The sequence below is a fragment of the Hermetia illucens genome, chromosome 3, assembly GCF_905115235.1.
Source record: "Hermetia illucens chromosome 3, iHerIll2.2.curated.20191125, whole genome shotgun sequence".
In the NCBI taxonomy this organism is placed as follows: domain Eukaryota; kingdom Metazoa; phylum Arthropoda; class Insecta; order Diptera; family Stratiomyidae; genus Hermetia; species Hermetia illucens.
This window is the reverse complement of record NC_051851.1, coordinates 149,286,940-149,303,592: the sequence shown is the minus strand read 5'-3', so window position 1 is coordinate 149,303,592 and position 16,653 is coordinate 149,286,940. Positions and strand designations below refer to the sequence as shown.

At 43.1% G+C, this 16,653-nt stretch overlaps 1 protein-coding gene across 2 annotated transcripts in view; it reads right to left on the bottom strand.

Moving 5' to 3' along the window:
* Nucleotides 1-367: 367 nt before the first annotated feature.
* LOC119651714 (ankyrin repeat domain-containing protein 29) overlaps nucleotides 368-16,653 on the bottom strand; it is a 37,323-nt gene continuing 21,037 nt past the window's right edge. For both annotated transcript variants that reach the window (XM_038055434.1, XM_038055435.1), the window contains exons 6-9: nucleotides 1,583-1,780; nucleotides 1,419-1,517; nucleotides 1,064-1,357; nucleotides 368-896 (exon numbers count right to left, since the gene is read on the bottom strand). In XM_038055434.1, coding sequence (XP_037911362.1) covers nucleotides 705-896; nucleotides 1,064-1,357; nucleotides 1,419-1,517; nucleotides 1,583-1,780 — 783 coding nt within the window. In that variant the 3' untranslated portion in view covers nucleotides 368-704. The remainder of the gene's footprint in view (nucleotides 897-1,063; nucleotides 1,358-1,418; nucleotides 1,518-1,582; nucleotides 1,781-16,653) is intronic.

The following is a 16,653-nucleotide window of genomic DNA, read 5'->3' as shown; positions in this document are numbered from 1 at the left end:
AGCTGACAGGGATTGTGCCTGTTTCATGGAGATCGGTGGTCAAAAACTCAGTTTTCTTTAGACAATATGTTAGGGCTATGTGTACCGTATTTTGTACGCGCCTCAAGGAATTACTAGATAATAAGTGAATAAGGACACACCCGGCGCTCAGAGGATATTATTCAGGATAATGAACTACGGAACAGAGCCGTAGACCCCAAATGAATGCAGACAGCATGTGGAGAAGCCAATGATCAGCTACGGCAATCTGGTATATAGTTGTACTAGTAATATGGCTAGTTCCAGGCCATCTGACATGGAAACTAGAGGGTGAAATTCAACCAGGTATCCCACATATCGTACATACATAAATAACACAGGACTCAGATTATCAACAATTTCTTTTATTATCAACTTGAAGTATTATCCTAGTGTTAACATTCTTCATTAATTAAAATATATTAAAACTACGCTTATTGCACATTTAATTGAACCATGTAAATAGTGGAGAAATTGTAGGGAAAATGTTTCTTCCAAAAGGCAGGACAGTATACAAAAGTGTATAGTGCGTCAATTTCTGACTATTTTAGTGATTTTTACAACAATTCAAACTATCCTACTAACAACAATATTTGAGCTTGTAATGTGTGGTTGAGATTTCTTCCAATTGAGCTATCTACAAACATATATATATTCGCGTACACATATGTACAAAAAAGTATTCATTAAACACCCATACTCTTGATTCGATCTTTGAGGTATTCTACGATTACAACATATTTCTGCAACGAGGCTACTTGTAAGGCAGTCAGACCATCTTGATTCTTCAGAAATATATCACTTCCGGCTGCTACCAGTTGCTTGACTACTGCTAGGTGTCCAAACATAGCGGCTGCATGCAGGGCTGATTCGCCATTCTGTGAAAAAGAGAAGTTGTCTAGAGTCTTATAATTAGGCGTTTGATAAAAAATGAGAAATTTATATAATCCTGACCCTCTCTTATTTTTTCAGATGACTGCACTAACAACACCAGGTGAGTAAACATGCAAAATCTTCTTCCAATCCCAGAAATCATCCAACTTACCGGCAATATTCCAAGATTTGGCCTAAACTTAAGTAGTTCCCCCGTCACCGCTGAGTATCCTTTATGTGCAGCTTTGAATAATGGAGTTGCTCCATCACTGCGAACGGCATCAACTTCGGCATTGTTTTGCAGGAGGACTTTACAAATGTGATCATGTCCCATCTGTGCTGCAATCCATAAGGGCGTTGCTCCGTCATTACGTCTAGTATCCACTGCAGCTCCGGCAGCAAGAAGCATTAATAGAACACTACGATGACCGTTTTGTGACGCTATAAATACAGGCGTTGCTTTGTCCTGGAATATATCAAGCTTGACTATTTTGATACTCACTGAACACTGCTAACTTGGAACTTACTTTCATACAAGAATTTACATTTGCCCCGCAGTTTATCAGCTCCTTCACCAGACTAACATGCCCACCTTGGCAAGCAATGAATAGTGGAGTTCCTCCGTCCTGAAAACAAAGGAAATAAGCAAATCCATTAGAATCATTCAGTGTTAACTAGTCAATTCTCATACAATAGATGCGCTGTCTACAGGAGCGCCTGCTTTGATCAATATTTTGGCAAGTTCCGTATGACCCCCTTGCGCAGCGAAGAATAGCGCTGTCGTCCCTGTACTTCTTTTCGCATTCACATCCGCTCCTTGCTCCAATAGCTCCAAAACGCAAGGAGTATGACCTCCTGCTGCCGCAAGTATTAATGGAGTTGTGCCATCCTATAAAAGAAGGAAAGTATGTCAACGTTACTTAAAGGAAGGTCAAGGATCAAATATAGCAATTTTAAACCAATCATGCACCCAGGACAGAGTTTTTGAGAGTAAGAAGTAGATGATTGAAAATAATTATGTACCCCTGGTCTCATCCTTACTTAAAGTGGTTTAACTCCTTACTTTAAATGGTTTAACTTGATCCCTATACTAAAAGCCACCGGACACAGTCACAGTTTCGTCCTTCAAGGGATGTTTTTCCACGATTCTACTTTCAAATAGGAAGTTCGTCAATATTATCCACACATCACAGCATTTTCATGGCATACTCTCTAGAATTTAGCAGTGATACAGATACACATCAATATGATTTGAAGATTCCCAATCAGATTGACTATAGCCAACCACAAAGGCATATCTGTCCCAAAACCTAAAGAAAAGTAGCGATATTGACCTGTGGATCCACCAGGACCCAATTACACTTCTACTACTACACGCTTACACATCTCAGTTCTAGCCAGGCTCTGGAGTCTCGTTTTGGACCCTTCAGTTCCTCCCCCAACATCATGCCGACTATCTGAGAAACTTGTAGTTCTTCTTAGATACTACCGAATCTGCACAGTCAACTGCCGTTTATTATTTTTTGAGAATTGTGGGGTCCTAAGTCCGCATCACTTTAATGCCGGACTGGACCAAATGAGGAGCAATTTACTCCCTCTTTTTTGGTCCACGGACCCCTCGTTTAGGGCTTAGCACCCAAACTTTCAAAATAAGCCGTCAATGCCTAATATGCCGTCTATTTTCTCTAGGTTTTGGAATAGCACTACCTTGGTTGATCATAGTCAGCACCACCTACGCTCCATCGCTCGCGGGTCACTGAAATGCGGTTCAACTCTCCCAGGACTCCCCGAGTTGTCCGCATTCCTTCTCTACTGTTCTACGCCAAGTGCCCTTGGGGGGTCCCACCCGTCGGCCATCTTGCGAGAGTGGGATGCACTATATAACATAGCCAGCAATGCAATTGTCGCTCCTCCTTAAAGTGTGACCTATACACTGCATTTCCGCTTTCCGATCACTTCGCCCACGGATAGCTGAGTTGTACGCCGAGCAATTCTTTGTTTAAAATAGTATCAGGCTAGCGTATTCCGATGATATGGCGTAGACGGGTTTTGACGAAGGTTTGAGTGACAGTGAGGATTCACTTGTCATGCGCTATTCCCATATAGGAACACAGAAACAACACTAGCACAGAACAGTCTCAACTTGATTTTTGTTTTCAAAAAACTGCATTTCCAGATTTTAGACAAGGCAGTAAAGGCGGATCTAACGCTGTTAATGTGTCTGGCAACATTCAGTTCCTTTGAAATTTTACCTTGATACGCTGATGACATCTGTTTGCTGTCCCGACGAGAGTCGTGGGCCTTGGGCAAATGGCTCTGTATTGGGGGAAGGAGGCAATCATAGTCGGACAAAAAATAAACCAAGGTTTTCAGTCTGACTAGTCATCTCACTATTCCTACTTTCATTAATGGGCGGAACATCGAATCGTTGATTGTATATCTAGAATGTAGAAACGTTTTCTACCGACGCGGCAAAAGACTTAATAAGGTTAAATCCTTCTTTGTCTAAAATTTGGCAATGTAAATATTTCAAAACTAACATGAAGTTGCATGACAATAAATCAGAATACTACTAGGTGGATACAACGGAAGGGTCGGGACTTTTGGAGGCAATACGTTCTGAAAGAAAAGGCTCGAAACGAACAGTAGAGCCTCAGCCACAATGACGACGTACCCATTAGAGAAAGTGGGAGGCCTGTGCAAAATCACATTTTGACGTGGATCTCTTTATTTGAAGGCAACTCATAGTGCAACTATACTAGAAAGCTAGAAAAATGCCTGGAGGTTATTCTGAGATTTTAGGTACAAGTTATTTCGAAGATCATCGCGGCTTAGTTGTTCGCGTCTCCTCCGCCACACAAGCAGAAAATCAGCAAGAGGGTGTTAAAGTAACACAAGAGCTCCGCGAATGCAGTCTCAAAAACACCAAGGTTTACAGATCAGAGCTGTCTATTAAGGACACATACGCATACCTGACAAGAGGGGGTGGAAAGGTAGGAAACCCTTCTGAACCCGAGGTTTTCTTGCGGACCCAGATTATAAATTTCAATGGGAAAAAGGGATAATAGGGGGGTCAATAATTTACCCGCGGGCCCGGATTTTCACTTACGGCCTTGCGCATACGTCAATCAATACCAATGCTCAGGAGTGGGTATCATGAATCCATAGGAGAAACGAAGTATAAAACCAGATATTTTGGAAACTGAACTGAGCGCGTCAATGTAATGAAGACTAGCTGAACCCGGCAAATGTTGTTTGCCATTTGCATGCCACTTAGTATTTCCGAATAGCTGGAGTAGCTTCAGCAATATGAGTTAGAAGTGGCTCTGGCGGCTCAGTCAGTGTTTCTCAATTGGCCCTGCCAGTGGAATAGCACATATCGGGCATTTCTTACTGAAATTTCAAAGCACGTCAATATAAGCATGGTGTACATATACCCGCTTTTCTCATGTCTCAGCTCTGATTCGTTCTATTTCCAGTCGCAAGTCTTGTTGTTCAGAAGCAGAGCAGCTCTACTGGCTGACAGTTACCGTGCATGTCTGGTTGATTTTCCGACGTTCAATTTTCAATAATTTTCAGAATTTCAGCCCCACCCCACGAGGGCCAAAAACTTGATGGTAGAGGAAGAGCAGGTCTCCCCTCTTCAAACCTGATAAAAACTCGTTGCGTTGAAAAAACACAGCGGCCCCTATCCTGGAAAAGGCGCTGCAAATGGGGAATATTTCAATGTCATCATGGTCAAGTTTGACTTGCCAACCATACCACCGGAAAGGGAAGAGGTAAGGGGAGAAAGAATAAGAAAGTCTCTGCTTTCTACCCCCGCAAAAACCCGCAACGGTCACTTCTTATTAAAAATTTGCAGTGCCTTGAAGAGGGGCTATTTTCGGAACATTTTTAAGCTTATTGATAGGGCAATCATCATTGCAATGTGCAAGGAGGATTACAGAGAGCCCTATGCCGTGAACGGCCGGCACATTCCAGGTAGTTCGGCTTATAGAAGGGAAATAAATCACGTGACTAAATCAACCTCAACCAATCCAGACAACCAAACCAAACCAGTTCCTAAAGGTGGTTCTACCGAGGCATTCGACGATTAACGCTTTCTTGAAGTAACGCCACAACATGTGTAAATGAGGACTAATGGTTTCGTACAGAATAGAGGCAACTCATCAGATGCTATCTCACCTCTGTCCGGAGAGCAGGTTGAGATGGATTCGAAGTGGAGTCTACTTCGAAGAAGCTTAGCGACTACCCTCGCGAAAGAAAAGTAGAAAAAATCTGCATCCGTTGATATTTGAAGAAAATTCTTGGTGGAAACAGGATAGGAATGGGAACAGAGCACAGGATATATTCAGGAAACGGTTGGGGATTAGACGCTTAGGAGTGATATACTAAAGATAGGTAGGTTTTGCAGATCGAGGCTTAGGGTTCAGAGACGTTTTTGGGACTGTAAGGATGAGAGAAGTTGCGGAAGCAGTACAATGTTCTCAATTTACATGATCTGGATGATACGGGGTTGGAGTGTGTCTGGCATTTGATTTGAAGGGTAACGACGTCAAGGTCTAGGATAGCACGATGCGGTGAGTTTGGTAGAAACCATATATAATTTGCTTGAAAATGTATTTGAAATGTTCTTCTTTCTTGTAGATATTAGAGCCCTGGCGAATTTAGGGATTTACAGACACTGTTTGCACCATTTTGTGCCTCGTCATTTTCGGCGTCACCCTCATGTTGCTGGGAAACACAATTATTTTTCATCTCTGGGGATATAATAATTTCCAACGGCAAGGTGACGATAAACCTCGTCCAAATAAAAATTCAAACGAATCTGGCCAAAGGAAATCTTTTTGGTGGACGTGTCAAGAATCAGGTCATCCGCGTATTGTAGGAGGTTGTTGAGGTTAAGGTTAGGAGCCGATTTAAGAAGGAAAACAGAGTTGCTAAAAAGATTTAACCTTGAGGTATGCCTCCTGGGCATATATAAGGGGATGTAAGGTGTTGTTGGATGTTGATTTGGGATTTGCACCCGTCTAGTAAGCTAAGAATTAGCTTAAGTCTAGCAGACAGCCTCTAGTCGGAGTCTTCCAATTAATATATGTTTCCGTTGGTCAATTGGAAGTCGGGAAGTGTGTGATTGGAGTCATACTTCTTATAGATAATGGAATTAATGGTCCGCTCGAAGATCTTGGCGAGGAAAGAAAGATGGAGATAGGCCTGTAGTTGTTAAGGATTAAGAAGGCTTTCATCTCTAGGGATGGGAGGGAAATGGGGGTTTGAGGAGCAGCTGTTGCTAATTTAGGCAGCAAAGGTGGAAATGCTGAAAGCACCTTTTGTTAGGACTATTGATGGACCTATCGATTTCTTGCTTTTAGACATCACGAACGACGTCATGACGATGTTCACCGTGATCAAATGGATGAATAAGAAATTCTCCCAGTGAACCAGGTGATTGACGGGGTAGATGAAGAAGTTTTGGGTCGATTAGGTGCGGTCAAATAATGGAATCCATCCGACTCGAAAGACTGATTCACTGACCGCGGTTTCCGAAACTTTACCGTGGATGTGCAGTGTGCTATGGTATGTTTGAAGGAAGTATTTTACCAGAATGCTAACTTTTTCAGACAAGGAGACGCTTTGAGATAAAGATGAGGGTTTATTGGGCTGTTTTGGTCAGGCGAGGCCAAGTTTTTTTTATTTGCCTGAACGTACTAGGGTTCGGCTCGATATTGGAGGGGCATTTGTGGAGGTAGTCTATATATAGAGTTAGAATTCGGTGGTGGATGTGCTTGTCAATGTTGCGGAATTCTTAGGCTAGTTAGCGGGGCGGTCTGTGGAATCAGGTCGTTGTATACTTGCTGAATTGTTTCAGTGTTTTGGCGAACTGTCCGCTTGATGGTATCATTGGATACCATGCTATTGAATGGAAGCAGTAGTGGAACAAGTGTGGGAATACGAATCTAATTAATGAGCTTCAAGTTCGACTTCTGGAAATCTGGGAGTGAGGATGAGGTGAGACGGATGATTCATTCAGGAAATTTGATGTTGAGAATTACGGCATCATCGTTCCTGATGCCGGATCTAGTTATCAGAAAAGGATATGTATAGGAATCGAAGTTAACAGCAATGTCTTATTATGAACTAGTTCAGATGTAAGAGATAATAAACTTTTTTAAAGGTGGAAAGGGCTGAGCTAAACTGCGACAAGTTTATATTGAGATGAGCGATTGTTAGAAACCGATAGAGTCTTTCCCCATTCAGGTTCAACGATTCATCGAACCAAGACTGATTTCTGACATTGTGGGCTCCATCTATTATTAGGTACTAGCCTTTACTTAGGTACCTTAAGCTTTTCATCGAGAGGCGCAAAAGGAATGATTCCGTTGGAAACCGGGGGTAACGAGGGACTGGTCAAGATAGTAAAACGACAGCAACGAAGCCCGGGGACGATTATGTTTCAAAAAAATGCGTAGCTTCCGATAATTTGAAGGTGGTAGGGAAGAAAACTCTATACAGGAGATTCGCCTCCCCGCCCATTGCCTGTATTTGTATTTTGGGAGAAAGGCATTGGACATGTTCGTAGTTTCTTTGCGCGTGAAAAAAAACCGCATTTATGTATAGTGTTAGTGTCATGTAAGGAGACGCGGAAACATACACAAGAAAACCATCTAGGGGTCATCGCCAAACGCAACAGTACCTAATCCGTGTATATGCAATGACATTCCATACTGCCTAGAAACTCAATTTGGTCCTCCTATATGTTTTTTTTTCCGGTGATAAAAATTGATGACACAGAAACTTCTCGGTGATACGGATGGCTGTACCGACACCGATGGAGCAAGGATTGGATTGTGGGCGGTCAGCATAAAAAAGGAAGACGTTGGGTGGGCTGGGTTTATACTTATGGTGCAACCTAGTTTCACGCAGCGAACTATGCCGGGCTTGTGTTCGTCAAGGAATAACTCGACCTCGTACCTGCAGCTCAGCCGATGATAGAGTTGGTGTTTAACTGGTTGATCCTAATGTCCACTGATGAAAGTCAGGATACCCACCATCATGTTGAACATCTCAAGAAACGCTTTCGATTTCTTGACCAACAGTCGAGTTGGTCCGGATTAGATGCGTTGATGGGGTTTACTGGGTGGAATTGATTGATGGTGCAGCGCCACTTTGAACGGTATCTGCTAATGACAAAGACGGACGTGCGAAAGTCGGATTGGACAGCTTCGAGGCTCGAATGGTTTAAAGGGGAGTGGCCCGAGGAGAGGGTACATGTTTTTTTCTCGACGCGATCTTAGTGAAACTAAGGCAGTTCCGGTAGTTTGTGTAGAGGTCGTTAGCCCCGCATTTGACGCAATCACTTAAAGTGAAAGCCTGATAACTCGCAGTTGGGTTTTCACATGAACCCCACACTACTTCACCTTCTTCTTCTAGTTATCTTTTCTAGGGAAAGGAATGTAAGTTAAAAACTTACCGCCACGAAGATTTACTTCGCCATAGAATAGTCTCCGGCGGTTCCAGTTATAATTTGGTGGGGAAAACCAGACTGCTTGAACAGGTAATTATCGGAAAGGACAAAGGAAATGTTTTGCTTGATTTGATTGAAATCACTGCGAGGTTCTACTACAACGAGTGATGGAATTCTCTAGTTAACTTCTTGCTTTTAGTCACTGGCGGTTTTGCTGAGGAGGATTCCGTCGTTGCCTGGTTAGTCGTCTTAGCACAGTTTTTCAGTCGCAGTTGCTTTTGATGGGGCCTCTGCACAGGGTGCTTGCTCAATCATTCCAGGTTGTTGTTTTGCGGCTGACCTTGATTGATTAGGATTAGGTCCTCCTAGGACTTGTTTCTTAAGAGCGTTTCTTCAAATTTCCTCAGGAGTCGCGAATAATAGTTCCTAATCAAAGCTAGTTCCTTCTCGGCCGCTGTGAGTTCATTTTTGACAGTTCCGTCGTAGTCCTTTACAACAAGATTCGTCAAGCTATATTAAATGCTCATTTTGGACTAATCTTGAAGTGAAGGTTGTTGAAAACGGAAAGGATCTGATATGTTACCGTGAATCCAGGCACAGTATTAAAATCAACCCACTATCTTTGAGCTTTTAGCAATGTCTCCTCTGGTCGAGAAATTTGCAAGGAAAAAAGTTTCACTCCTCTAAATTGGATTGGAGTCTCCCCCAATATTTTGCAAATACTCACAGGCGTTACAAGAAACTCACATTTTGCATAGGTATGGGCTCTCAAATGTTCTATTCTTATACCCTATCTGGTCCATATTCTATGGTTGGAAATTAATATGTTTAAAGCGAGTTATTCAGAGACTTTAAAGGATAGATATTTTCGAAGATGTTTATGTACCGATTCTATATCTACATTCGCAGTCTTTTGCCGAAAATCTGAGAAACTGAAAGCCTTAGACAGAAATAAATGCTTCTCTTCTCACTGCTTCCCAACTACGATAATTCCATTCTCAATTATAGTCACGCAGACCTAGTCTGGCAAGGGATCACAAAATTAGTCACAATAAACAAAGCAACAACTATTAAAGACTCATCAATTTATTCACCAACTAACGAAGTCTCTCCGCAATGCAAATGAACTTCCAATCGACTAATATGTGATGAATATGAAGAGGTTCAAAAATAGCCCTCACAACTATCAATGGAATCTTATCGTCTGCAACGCTCCACTGACCCGGCATTAATTCTTTCATATGCAAGTGGCGAATACTCCGCAGCACTAAATGGTTAATAGGAGCACATTAGAGCGAGCACCTCGTCATCTTGTGGCTAAATTTGTTGGTCGTTTGTCGGCAAAACTTTAAGAAAGTGCTTTCCATTTCTCCCAAAGTCTCCAAGTAGTTTCCAATTCGTGCATGAATTCAGCTTGTCATCGGAATTAGCAGAAAGCAGGGCTAAGCTGGTATTCAATTAGTTCCAGCGGATAATGGCTGGCATGACTTGGATATCGTCTGAGCTTGATATTGGGCTCATTACCATTGCCAATTAGCTGGTGGGCGTGTTGTAATTGGCATGAAGACAGTGATGCTATGAGCTCATGAGCTTCGATGACGATAGGTTTACAAATAAGACATTGGTTGCGTGATTGGCGATTCGTTACGGTTTCTAAATAGGGATCTAATGCAATAGTCCATAGCGACTTGCATACTGCACTTTTCGTCATGCAACTCAATTTCGTACGAATTTCCAATAAGGTATCTAGAAACCTTCAATTTAGGTGGAATGACCCGGTATAAAACCAAAACAAATGACTTTTTCTTGTTTTGGATGTAGGCTTTCCCGTAAAAGATACTCCACAGGGATAGGAGGTATAGCGAATGAGGCAACCTACATTTGGCTCTGTAGGTTCTGTTGCTTGTATCCATTTCGGATAGTCATTCTAAGTAAACGTAAAGAGTCATGGAAAACATGGTCTCCCAATCAATTCTAAGGTGTAAAACTTTCCTAATTACAGTTTATAATTCTTGGAGCATTTTGTGCCATGCAATGCATTGACTTTTGCCGGGAAGTTTTTCATGATCACGAACTTCATACCAAAATTGCAACTTCGTAAATGAGACTCAGCTAGAAATGAATGCTTTGTCATGGCTGTCTTGAACAGGGACATGGGGCAAGCCGTGTATCTGGAACGAAATTGTGCGGAAAGAGGGTTGACAAGAATACTCTGAAAGTGGTTGGTTCAAACCAAATGGTATCAATAACTTGAAAAGTTGTTGGTAAATGGCATGGAAGTTAACCAGTGCCAATAGTTGAGTAGTGGTGGTTAAAATGTGAAAGAATGCCTCCTTTACAGGTTAGTTCGGAAAGCGCGTTGGTGGCCTTTCCAAGGAATTGCAGTGAGTCAGATGCCGAAGAATAACGGGGCAACTTTTTGTGGAGGTATCCTTGATAACCTGTGATGAGCTTCCAAGACCGAATGACCCCAAAGGTGAACCTTATTGTGGCTGCATTTGAAAATGGCCCAGAAGGAAACCCCAAAATTGATCGAAACTAATTTTTTTGTGTAGTAATTGGAGGAAAAACGATTCTGCCATCTATTTTCTGACAGATCGGACCAAATCGGAAAAACTCTCTCACTGTTTTCGATCAAGTCACTAAATTTTTGAAAAATTGTATCCTAACCGGGGCTCCAGGACCAAAACCCATAGAAAGAAGCTTCTCTCTATTCAGGGCGATGGCGGACTCAGGAGACCCTCAATCTCTAAACAAAAAATGTTTAGGTCTGAACTTGACTAGATACTATGGTACGATATTCCAACGTTGGGGGGTGCGTAGTCGGATTTAACGTTGATCATGCGTTCAACAACAATGATTAAGTTCCACCGTAAGCAAGAACAAGTTATTCTATAGTTTTTATATTCCGTCTATCAATGTAGCTAGACGCGCCGAACTCGCTGGCTCACAGCATATTAAACGGTGGCAATTTTGCGATAAAGGAGACGAAATGGTCTCTCTGGCGACTGCCACCAATTACCAACGTTGAAACATCTCAATGATAAGTTTCCCATGGATAAAACGCTATCCAATTGACATATTTATAAGAATGTGAGGTGTGTAGCAAAGAAGCAACTTCTTTTGCCCTAAAAATGATTTATACACTTTATAAAGTCGACACCAACGTACACAATATTATCATCATCATGAACGACGCAACAACTGGTATCCTATCTAGGCCTGCCTTAGTAAAGAAGTTCAGAAGTCCCGATTTTGCGCCAAGGTCCACCAATTGGAAATCCCTAAACCCTGTCTACCAGGGTCTACCATGTCTTCTTTTTCCGCCTTAAAAATTGAGCTTACAGACTAGATCATCCTCACCAGTATGAGCAAAGGCAGTTTGTAAGTTTCAGTTTGTTCCTCCCATAATGTCGATATCGGAAGTATTGAAGAAGATTACGCCTGTCGCATTAACATCACCATCATGGATTACTTTTTTCAGGGCCAAATTATAAAGGATGCAGGGCCTTCATCTTGTCTAAGACCGTTGTTGATGATGAAAGGTCTCAAGAGTGATTCTACTGCTTTTATCTGGCCTTGCCCATTGATCAGAGTGAGTTTAATCAGCACATGTACAATTTTGCGTTACCATAGGTGGCGTCTAAAGAACGATGAAGAGAGTGCAACTGATAGCCGTGTTTCAGCAGTTTTTCCATCTGATCTGTTCCTGATTTGCCTGGAGAAAAGTCTTTTAGGTATTGGCGGATGATATTTTGCGCGTATGTGGCAATTCGACCTAACTCGACCTTAATCGCTAATCGTCAGGCATTGATTCGCAGTCCCACACCTTGAGCATCCGTTGAGGAACCGCTTGATGTTGGTCGTCTGGACATTTAACCAGTTCGACTGTAATTTCATCGGCTCCTGGCGGCTTATCTTTTTAAGCCAAAGAACTGCCTGGACATGCTTGGTGGTGGCGAAATTTATTCGTTCTCTTCAGTTTACGGGGCTCAGTTAGCCGATATTTTGTTTGTTGAGCTGTTCATCAAAGTACAAGAGCATCGAGGTGTATTAAGCTTCAACCTGCTGACCTATTGGTAAAATTTCTGCACTTAATGCGGTTGCTCCCTGTGTCTCTCATTTTCACAGGCCTGTTCGTTCTCCCAGACTTCCTTTTTTGTCTGTGAAGTCACTTCTCCGCACGAGTTTATGATAGGGGGCTTGCGTTTTTTTGAAATTGCTGCATTAGTTTACATTCACCGTCAAACCAGTCATTCTGACTGTTTTACAACTGAAGCCAAATACCATATGTATGCGGGCGTACCAATGAAGACCATTTGCCGCCAATTCGTCTCCAGGACGTTCTTTTGGGAGTAGGGTAGGTAAATGCGTTTACGCACAGAGTGCTGGACTCCCGCACCAGTACGCTCGGACTACCAACTAAACACCTTCCTGTGTCCTTATAAAACTCCTGACGAAAGCCGCCCCACCTCTCGCAAGAGAAAAAGCTGTGTTCATTGCTCCCATAAGGAGACGTCTCCTAATAGATATAGGGCCCCAACATTCGCCATTACCCGACTCAAGGCCGCAACTCCAGCTGCAGCCCTGTCCACTGCTGCTTTGATTTGCTCGAAGGAGCTCATTTTCGAGTCGACCATTAAACCAAGGTATTTAACAGCTAGTTTTGACTCTATAGTCAATTCGCCGATCGATATAGATGCAGGGTCGTGATTCTCCTTCTGGTGAAGACGACTAGTTCGGTTTTTCCAGCGGAAGGCTGAAACCGTGAGCCGTGAGTCATCCATCCACTTACCCGTCGCATCAATATGCCAAGTTTGTTTGCGCCTGTTCAACGGTGTGTCCGGCAACAAGTGCCGTAACGTCGTCTGCATAACCGACCAGGCGCATATCGAGTCTCAGCAGACTATCATAGGAAGCGTTCCAGAGGTCCGGCTCTAAGATGGATCCCTTCCATCCTCCTTTGGCCCTCTAGCGTCTCATAGAGCAGGGAGCGGTCTTTCAGGTAATTCCTCAATATCCGCAAGGGATAACTTGGCACGTGAAATGAATTTTCTAATGTGCCTAGCATATCTCTCCATCTTACGGAATTGAAGGTATTTCTGACATCAATCGTTATGAGGAGCACTATCCATCTAGATCGGCGACTGTGTGCCTCGGCTCGATACCGCACCTACGACCTTCATAACAGTATCTACTGTGGATCTCCAGAACGTCAGTGGCGGTTATTATGCATCCATTTTCCCCTTATAGTCGATACCGAAAAGTTTGGGCTTCAGTGTTCACTCTTATCTGATTATTAGAGAGGATTCGGGATGGTGTTGTTCTTCGAGGCCGCAGCACCATGCCAATGAGATAGTGATCCAAGTCTATATTGCCCCCCGACCCCGGTACGTTCTGACATACATCAAGACTGAGAGGAGGCGGCGTTTGGTTGGCTTGTTTTCAATTTGGTTGAAAGTGGTCTCGTCTAGCGAAGCCCATGTTTGTTTGTGGGGCGCTTTCTGGGGAACCCAAGTACTTTCTGCAACCATTTTGTACAAGATTGCTAGTTGAATAAAAGGCCGTTGTCATTGATAGCTAATTGCATAGCTACGAGAGCCGACGTCAGCTCAACACGGGCTCTATTACTACTTGGCTGGGGCAGTCTTCGAGAGTTCGTTCCACTGACTCTGGAGGTAAGAAAGTATCCTTCTCCGACTCTACAGTACTTGAACAGAACAGAGTGCCCATCAGTTCACCTACGTTTTCACTGCCGATATACGTAGATTCATTTTTGACTGATAAGGGAACTACTCCTAGCACATGGTTTACTAGATAGCGACTATAATATACGTTGTAGTGGCTATTCTCTAAGAAACAGGCCCCTGTTCAGGGTGTCTCTTGTACCGCTGTGATACCCGCCTTATTTTGAGACAGAATATCGGCCATCTGCTTGCCTGCTTTTCTGTACGGGGAGCGGACGTTTCATGACAAAATGCGTAAGACACCCCTCCAATCCTATTTTGGTAAGAGCTTCCTTGATGGCTTTCATACTAATCCTGTTAAATGCTCACTCTATAAGTAACTAGAGTTTATTGGTTTTAATGTAGCTCAATCACGTTAATTGCATCGTACAAAGTGGTTTTTGTGGAGGTAGGCGTACTGAGACTTGGAGAAGGGTGTCCTCTCCATTATCGTCCTTAAGACATCCAGGTGGTATTCAACACGAAAGAGGTGAGGCTAATTGACTCAAACTTCCTCGTGAGATCATAACCGCACCTGTCCGCTTTCGATATTAAAACCGGTACATATCCGAAAGAAATGCAGCTCCTATAAATCTCTCTAAGCCACTACCCAAGTCTTTGTTATTATTTCTAGAGCATGACCGACGTTATGCCATCTTTGGTGTTCATCAAAGAAGCGCCCTCTCACCACTCCTCTTTGTTCTTGTTATGGACACCGTCATACGGGATATCCAATGTCCAGCGCCCTACACACTGCTTTATGCAGATGATGTTTTCCTATTATCTGATAGCAAAAATGATCTCAAGCAACTTGATCAAAAATGGAATGATCGCCTCATGCAACGCGGTCTCAGATTGAATTTAAACAAAACTGAATTTTTGACGACCGATCCCCATGAAATGGCACAATCACTGTCAGCGGCAGTGATCTATCCAGAACTGAGCGATTTAAATACCTCGGGTCAACGCTATCAACCAATGGAGAACTGCGTTATGAAATTGCTTCACGCATTAACGCAACCTGGATGAAGTGGCGTTGCTCAACTGGTGTTCTTTGTGGTCGACGTATCAACGAACGTCTCAAATCTAAAATTTACCGTAATGTCGTCCGTCCAGTCGCTCTCTATGGTTCTGAGTATTGGCCGACTATAAAAGACAACGAACGGCGTCTTGCGGTAATAGAGACGAAGATGCTACTTTGGACTAGTGGCGTCACACGTTTAGATCACATTCGAAATGAGGATATCCGCGATCGCTATGGGGTTGCACCGATCGTGGAAAAGTTGTGAGAGAGGCGTCTTCGATGGTATGGTGACGCAATTCGTGCTAACGAGAATTCACTTGCCAAGATTGGTCTGAACATCGAAGTCGATGGTAAGCGACCAAAAGGCAGACCTAAACAACAGTGGGTTGATACGCTAGATGGGGATTTGAAAGCCTCGAGATTGCACCCAGATCAGGCATTCGATAGAGCCAAATGGCGAAACCGATCACGACGAGCGGACCCCGCTTGTGAACGGGACAAAGGCTGAAGAAAAAGAAGAAGACTGACGTTGTGCCATCTGGGCCGGGAAATTTATATGCGGAGAAGTTATTTGTACCCAACCGATTTTATCTTCAATAATAACTGATTTGATAATCTCACCAGACTGGGGCTACTTACCCTCCAAAAGAGAGATTCTGCCTCACAGTCCGTCTCGCTGGCAGGGAAGTGTGTACGGATTAGCACCTCCAGACTCCAGAAAATTCCGTCTAAGAGCCTTCCGACTTTTTAAGAAAGGATGGGCTCCTATGCTTCTTGATCAGAATCTTACTTAGTCTCACAAATTCACTGATGCTTTCAAAGTAAGGAGGTATCTGGGATCTTCTCCCAACCGTCACAGTTGTCCAATTTGGGGAAATGCAGAACTGGTGTCTTCTTTTATTCTTTTTCTTTAGCTTTTGTCCCGTTCAGCATCGGGGTCGGCCCGTTGTGAACGGCTGCGCTATTTTATTTTATCAAAGGTCCGATCTGGATGTAATCGTGATGTTTTTAAATCACCGTCCAGCATATCAAGCCACATCGATAGGTTTTTATTGATAATAAAATCATTGATTGTCGAGCTATTCCAAAGCGTATACCTCGCATTGGCGTTGCAGCTTATCAACAGGTTGGTCTTCTTTGCTGCGATAGTAGTCTCCGAATGCTGTAGTTCATTTCGTGGAGCTGATCGGTCCTGAGTCATGTAAGCCGCGGATGCATACACGTTTTTAACTTCTGCTTGTTCCAAGTTGGTTACGTAGCTGAAATTCAGGTCTGGGCACAGAATAGCGTGCAGATTCTTCCTGCTGAATATTCATGGTCTAGGTCTGTCCTGATCAGTATTCCTTGTGCTATTGAGTAAATTGTAATACTTGCTCTGGAATCCTTTCATAATACGGCCTCCCCCGATCCAGGGCTACCATATTAATCCGGTGTCCATGTCCAAGACCAACATATTAGCCAAGACGGACTTTTGAGTGAGTGAATGAGTGGTACAGGTTTATCTGCGCTAGCTAAGCACGATCTGTTTGCTTGGGAGGATAGTTAGT